At 35.2% G+C, this 7,832-nt stretch overlaps 1 protein-coding gene across 1 annotated transcript; it reads right to left on the reverse strand.

The window, feature by feature from the left end:
- On the reverse strand, positions 4,381 to 6,935 carry LOC109350052. The gene has a single exon (XM_019591169.1). The coding sequence runs from the start codon at positions 6,854 to 6,856 to the stop codon at positions 4,583 to 4,585; it is 2,274 nt and encodes a 757-aa protein (XP_019446714.1). The 5' UTR covers positions 6,857 to 6,935; the 3' UTR covers positions 4,381 to 4,582.

Consider the following 7,832-nt stretch of genomic DNA (forward strand, 5'->3'; position numbering starts at 1 on the left):
CACTTAATCCTTTTGCTGAGTTGATTTTCAACTTCAGCCTTAAAAGTTTTGAACATGTCCAATGATTGGGACTTTTCATGAATTAGAAAAATGTATGCATAACGAGAATAATCGTCTATGAATGATATGAAGTATTGTTGACCATTCGAGGAAGCCGTAGGGAATGCCCCACAAATAACCGTATGTATCAATTCTAAGACGTCCGAAGCTCTATATGCACCAGATTTCGATTGTTTGGTCTGTTTTCCTTTTATGCATTTGACGCAAACTTTAAGGTTTGTGAAGTCAATGAAATCTAAAATCCCATCTGACACAAGACGCTCAATTCTCTTTTGAGAAATGTGACCTAGGCGCTTGTGCCATAATGCACCGGAATTACTATTTTCAATTTTACGCTTAGTACCACGTAATTCCACATTCAGGGTTTCGCTATAATCAGCTATAGTATTCAACATATAAAGATTGTCATTTAACAGAAGTGAACCAGTTCCAACAACATTTGAATTTAAAGACAATTGAACCGAATTGTTTCCAAATGAACAACAATAACCAAATTTGTCCAAATAAGAAACAAAAATTAAATTTCGTCTAAATGATGGTACAACAAAAGTGTCTTTCAAATCCAAATAGAAACCAGTACACAACAACAACCTAAAATGCCATATAGCTTCCACTTCTACCAATTTCCCATTGCCAACATAGATGTATCTTTCAACATGATTAGGCTTTCGGTAGCTCAGGCAACCCTGCATTGAAACACTGATGTTAGAAGTTGAACCGGAGTCTAACCACCATGTATTTCCAGGTACTGAAGTTAAATTGACCTCAGAACAGGCCAAATTAAGAAATGTACCTTTCTTAGCACGCCGGACGTGATATTTTACACATTTCTTCTTTTGATGTCCAGTTGCTTTGCAAAAGTATCAGACATCAGCCCGCTTCTGCTTCTTTCGCATTGGACCCTTAGCAGCTTCATTCTTAGGCTATGAAGTGTTTTTCCTTTTGCCCTTGTCCTTAGAGGTACTAACATAATGAGCACTTTCAGTCATTTCTCGCTTCAGTCTTTCCTCTTATTGCACACAAAATGAAATGAGCTCATTTAGAGTCCATTTCTCCCTTTGATAGTTATAAGAGATCTTAAACTGACTGAATTGTGCAGGAAGGGAAAGCAAGACCAAATGTATGAGTAAGTCTTCCGACATCTCAAACTTAAGGGCCTTAAGTTTTGAAGCAATATTGGACATTCCCATAATGTATTCTCTTATGTTTCCCTTGCCTTGATATCTCATGGAAATCAAGTTCTGTAGCAGAGTATTTGTTTCCGCCTTATCGTTCTTTGCAAAGCGTTTTTCAATTTCAACAAGAAAAACTTTGGCACTGTTTATCTCATCTGAGATAGTACCCCTAATGACCTCTGGAATGCTGCGCTTAATAATCATTAGACTCATGCGATTAGAGCGATCTCACTTCTCATAATCCTTCCTCTCTTTAGAGGCACTGAATTCCGAAGGAGAAGGGGGTTGCTCTACCCTTAATGCATAGTCGATCCATGCAGCCAAGAACAATTTCCATGTTCTCTTTCCGGTCCTTAAAATTTTCTCCATTAAGGACTAGAACCGAATTTAAATTTGCAGATATAGAAGCAATTGATGTAGCTGAATAGAACAAAAGACAAAATATTAAATTATGCTCAAAACTTAAAATTATCAATGTGCTTTAAATAATGGTATGTCCAAATCAAGATACCTTGTGCTCCATTTATATCAAGTCTTTGGACAGTGATATTAACTGCAAGTGGTACTCTTGTTGTAATGATCAAACATTTATAACAAAGCATGACAACTGATGAATCCCTCTTTGGATTGATCCATCAGTCACATGTATAAAAGATTTAGAATTATAACATGTTTATCATCACAGGTGTGTATGATCTTCGGCCAAATATTAACTTTCCTTTGGGCCAATTAATACTCGCATGAATAGTCATACACACTTACATCCAATATTCCTTATGAGTTATATCCATGAAAGGGGTCACTTTAGCGACATTTCACTTCAATTGGCTCACTTGAAATAACAGACAACTTAATGGATAACCAAACAACACTTAAAGTCAATGCACAAAGATACCAAAGCCCCATAAATCTTATTGTACTCTTGCTTGGGCGAGGTACTCTCGCTTGGGCTCAATAGAAGACAAAGCTTTTGTTCAATTCTCGCTTGGGCGATCAATAGAAGCCAATGCTTCTGTTTAGCTCTCGCTTGGGCGAGCATTTACTCGCTTGAGCAAGAGCTTCACGACATAACACGAACATTGCGATTTCTGCATCGTTCTTCTCCAAAATATTACCCAAAAATCAAGAAAAAATCCAGAAGAACATCGATTCATTTCGAATCTATATATATTTACATGGAAAACAATCAATTTCTATCCTAATCGATCCATGGCATAAATAAAACACCAAAACTCTAAATCAATTCAGATTTTGGGGAAGAAAAACAAGAAACCTAATTTCACACATGAATCAAATTAGGGTGGCTCTGATACCACTTGTAGGAAATCTTCCAACTATAATCCTTATATTGTATGCGGGAACCCTAATGATCATGGCTTTGTTCCTATAACACAATGTTTGTGCCCATACATAAACCCAAATGGAACAACCATGATCCAGACCGAAGAAACCCCAATTGATTTCATGGTGAAGAAGAAGAACATACATTGATTAGCCATTTAGAATCTCGAAGGTATGAGGGTGTGATGATCTTCCAGATGTTAGAGCACTTGATGGTTTTCCTTATGTTCCTCTATAGGGGAATGAGAATGCTAAGTTTTCCAGAGTGTTGCTTGATGATGATGTTGCCTTATGGTTACCCTTATGGAATTGTGATGGTGTGTTATCTTATATTTGATAACTCTTCACAATTCCCATTATTCTCATCTTCCTACTCAAAAAAACCCGTTGCTCTACACACCATAACCCATAAAAGTAACCGAAGTGGTTACTGCTTAAGTTACAATAATTCTGATTTAGTCCCTTCATCAAATCAGAAATTGCCTGAAGGTATCTACACTTATAATATTTCATGACACATATGCCCTTAGCCACCAAATTAATTACTGAAGATCATTTTATATGTGGGCTAATTAAATAATGGACATAACACAATTATAGAATTATATTTGTGACCCATAAATTGTCATAAATTCTAACACTAATCTCTTTCGGATTGAACCTTGTCATTCTTTTATGATACTTAGAGATCCTGGTGTCCTGACGACCAACCCTTTTTTGGGTATATGTTATCTAACTCAGCTAATCAGTGTCATTCCTACTCTTCCACATTAGTTATACAGTTACAATGGTTATAATAGAATGAGGTAAGGATTCTCTCCATTACTGAAAATACAAGTATCATAAATAATAAACAAAAGATAACATGACATTTTTACCCTTTTATTTATTGTGAAATTACATTTTACTATTAAAAACATGATGAAAAATAAGTTATTGTCTCTCCCTTACTGGAGAGGATCCTTCTTCACCATCTGATCTACCTAAATAATCATTGATGGTTACTATTTTAACTTTAAAAGTGATGCAATCATGCTAGTGTGCCTTCTGATCATCAAATAAAGATATGTTCTTCAATCCCTATTAATACCTTGCTCTTGTGGTCAATATAGGTTGAGGAAATAGACAATTGTAGTTTTTTTTTTTTGAAAACTAGGCCTTTTAGAACTAATTTTCTCAGAATTCCCTATGAATCTGAGAAACTCCTCAATGTTCATTCACTTTCAACAGTGACTTTACAATGTGGTACTCTTCAGTTTATACAATAATGCAACCCAAGTAAGTAATTGCAAGTTTGCAATTATCTCACTAAGTCACTAAACTCTAGGTGTTAGATACTAAACAGGTTCTACCAATAAAGTCTTGGTCTAGTAGTATAAGGCCTCACTGGATCCGCAGAATGGTCAAAAGGTCAAAATGTTCGATTCTTATGAGCCACACTTGGTGGGAGGACAGTCACACATTCTGAAAGGATTAGTTCCTTAATAGGTTCTAGTATAAACTAAATACAAGAATTAGACTTCGAGTTCAATCATTGAAGGTTACTAACTGTAACCACTGGTTTCAAGATGCCAATATGAATTTATATGATGGTGAAGTTTGATGAATTCATCACCACTTCTATGATGAAGGGATGGTGCAATATGGAACTTTTGCTATAGGAATAATGTCCATAATTTTAGTCATTGTGAACTGTGAACTAATGAGCAAATAACACATTGAGGCAGTGTTAGCAATGCATATGTGGCATTAAGTTTTGGATTGTTGAACTAAATGAATCCAAAAGAATTGCAGAATATGGTACTGGGGGCATGAACTTGTTTATAAATTTAGTCCTGCAATGGAAAATATACTAAGCAATAGCAACTATGTTTTATGTTATATTACACACAAAAGTTGACATATTGATGGATCCTAGCTTGTATAAACATTATAAATCAGACACAAACTGGAAAGTGTTCCAACAATAGTTGTACAGAATTATAGATTGCTATTAATTCTAGCTTTCAATCAACATTTAGGCAAACTTCGCTTGATTTGGAAACTGGTGATTGAGTGTCATCCTCCGGTGAAGATTTAACAGATGACAAGAAACTGTTTTGCTTGTGCATCGAACGCCAATCTTCGATATTGGTCCCTAGACATAAATCGAAGTTGTGAAATGCTCTCTTTTCTATCATCTCTATAATCTTCTTGGTTTGTCCAAGAATGTAAACTGCATGTCTGACACTCTCCTCTCTCTCTTCAATGGCACTATTCGAACATGTGGTCGATATAACATGAGGTAAGTTAGTGAAACATGCTCCCATTATATCAGAGATCATTGCTGTTAGTGGTTCAAACAACCTCTCACAATTATCGTCTTTCATGCTTACATGATTCAAGAGAATAGTTTGACTTATTCTATACATGGAATTAGATGCTAACACTTTGATAGGCCATGATGAAGGACTTACCTTTGTGCATATATGGTCGTATTTGGCTCTAAATTTCTGATACCTGATTTTCGCCGCATCAGCTAGTATCTCAAGTGTTTCTTTGGGGCTCTTATTTTGAAGGGAGAGCTTATGAAGATCCAAACCTAGCCACTTACCATAGAGATCAACTCCTAGCCACACAATATCTGCTGCCTTCCTGAGTTTCAATAATTTCCCTTCTTTGTCCAAGTTATTTTCGATGAACTTTACATAGGGGAGCCCTTCATTTATAGCACCTATCAACTTTTTGGCTGAACAGTTTTTGATGTTTGGAAGTGCAACAATTATGCTTGCTAGTGTGACCAAAGGAAGTGACCAACTATTTGGAGTTTCTCTAGCATCTAAAGAAAGAATATGGTCACTGTCAAATTCTCCCACACCCTTAAAACCTTGCAGCATTGAAGATTTCTCTAGTAACTCGATGACGTATTTTGGCTGTTTCTTTTCTCCTACCTGAACCCAATGATTAGTGGCATCACGATTGTCTCGCATCATCACCTCAACTAGCTCTTCCTCACCTTCAAGATGAAGAACGAAACGTCTTAAATCGAGCCTTGCGACAGGACATGAATCTGTTCCGGAGCAACTAATGCTTGAGGTACTATTGTTAAATTTGGATTTCAACTTCGTGCAGTAATAACAACCTGTTAAGATCCAGCACATAAGGAATATTGAAACATATTGAGTTGCTTTACTCATTAGAACAATCCCCATCTGAAGCTTAATGCAAAAGTTCAATACAAGTACTTTTACATCATGTGCCAACTTTCTGTAGTGCCTATTATGAATTCTAAAACCAAGAGGGCTTTCTTTAATTAGGATTAGCTTCTCAGTCCAGTAGCCTTCTAGTTTGAAAAATCTCTTGGTTCTCTTATTTCTCGCTTTCGGGCACCTATAATTTATGGCAATGAACCATCTAAATGCAGGAGCAATAGTACCAATTCCTACTGCAGCAACCTGAATTATGAGAACTAAGATGGTGGACCATTTGTAGTCACAATTTCCAGCACAAAATTTCATAGACCATGGTGCCAAGTATGATCTAAGCATGGCCTCACCTAATGTTATGGTACTTAGAAGACAAAAGGCACCAGAGGCAGTGCATGTTACTGACCTTCCAAGAACAAATTGAGGGCTGCTAGTATGTGCCATCATCCAATATTTCATCAGTCTACATCTAAGTTTAATGATAACTTGATCCACTTCTTCTTCCCCCTCAACTTGGTGTAAGCATTCTTTCAGTGCAATCATATACTTCAGCACCAAATAATGCTTCATCTTTGGAAGAGTTATAGCAGAAGATGCCATGTTCATCAACAAAATGAGCATTAGAAACATGATAATTCCATGTTCTATCCAAAACACATAGATAACACCAGTAACAAATTGGATGCAAATGTTCACAATCATGGTAATTACTAATATCCACATGGCCATAACATTCATCATGATCTCTTTGTTCTCAGTCACACCAAGAGAAGGCATAGAGTTACCTATTATTGTGCATATCAAGGCACTGCTACTAACTTTTGCTAGTTGATCATGGCGATGCGGCATCGGGGTATTGAGATCCACTGATAATTTCACTGCAACAGCTATCAAGGCCAAGGAAGTGGCGTTTAAGCAGAAGTATTTGCAAGGAAACCAGAGCTTTCGACCACGAATTCCATGGATAAGATCTGCAGCCATTGCTATTAGGCAAGCAAGGGATGCTGCTGCTATGTATATGCCAATCCATGGCATAGGTTTGTTGAATTTGGTGTCATCTAAGTTTCCATCTACCATACAACCAGTTATGCCCATCTTTTAGGAGTGATATTTGTCTTCCTCAGATGTTACTACTTATGTTCCTACACAGAATTATAAACTATGTATACTAGGAAAAAAAATATGTTATCCAAATCACTTATCATATCTTGTCTCGTATTAATGAAAATATGTCATATCAATTAAAAAATTTAAAATTTCATTATTATTGTTATTTTTACTTCATTATTATTTGTGTATTATATCATATAAAACATGATATGGGACAATTGATCTATTCTATTATCAAGTATGTAACTGTAGACAAAATTTTATACTAATGTTGTTTTGGAAAAGAATGTTGGATTTTCAACCACTCTTTTGTTCCACATGTTGTCAATTACGAATTTCTCCTAGTCAGGAAAACACTAGAATTAGAACAAGTCAATGTTATAAACATACCTTTATTGATCATATTTATTATCGTTTCACTGTAGCCAAGGTTATCTTATTTTTTGTATGATTTTCCGAAAGATATGAAAGCATGTTATTCTAATTTTATTAATTATCTCATGTTTTTACATTTGAAATATTATTAAAAATAATCTTGACTGAAATTTAATAAATTCATAAGCAGGTATTACGATTTTTGTTTAAACATTTTTATTCTTGAATCAATTTAAGCTAAAGATACTCATTAATATCTCTTTTGTGTTTAGAAAGAACATATTTCATAATGAAGAATTATTTCCTTTTGTGTTATTACGGTTGATCTCAATAAAGGTTGTTCTAAAGAATGTGACTTTTTTTATATTAACAAGAATATTTCTTTTGAGATGTCTGATTTTCCTTCTTAACGAGTGTCATTTACAAAAATCGAATTCTTACAAGAATTTAATTCATGCGACAACTCTTATTAGAAGTATCATACACATATTCTCATAAGAATTAGTTCCTTGTGAAATCCATCACAATACCGAAAAAAGAATCCTGCTTCTACATTTATCAAACAAAGAATTACAAATTTACAACA

The sequence above is a fragment of the Lupinus angustifolius genome, chromosome LG06 (assembly GCF_001865875.1).
Source record: "Lupinus angustifolius cultivar Tanjil chromosome LG06, LupAngTanjil_v1.0, whole genome shotgun sequence".
Classification (NCBI taxonomy): Eukaryota; Viridiplantae; Streptophyta; class Magnoliopsida; order Fabales; family Fabaceae; genus Lupinus; species Lupinus angustifolius.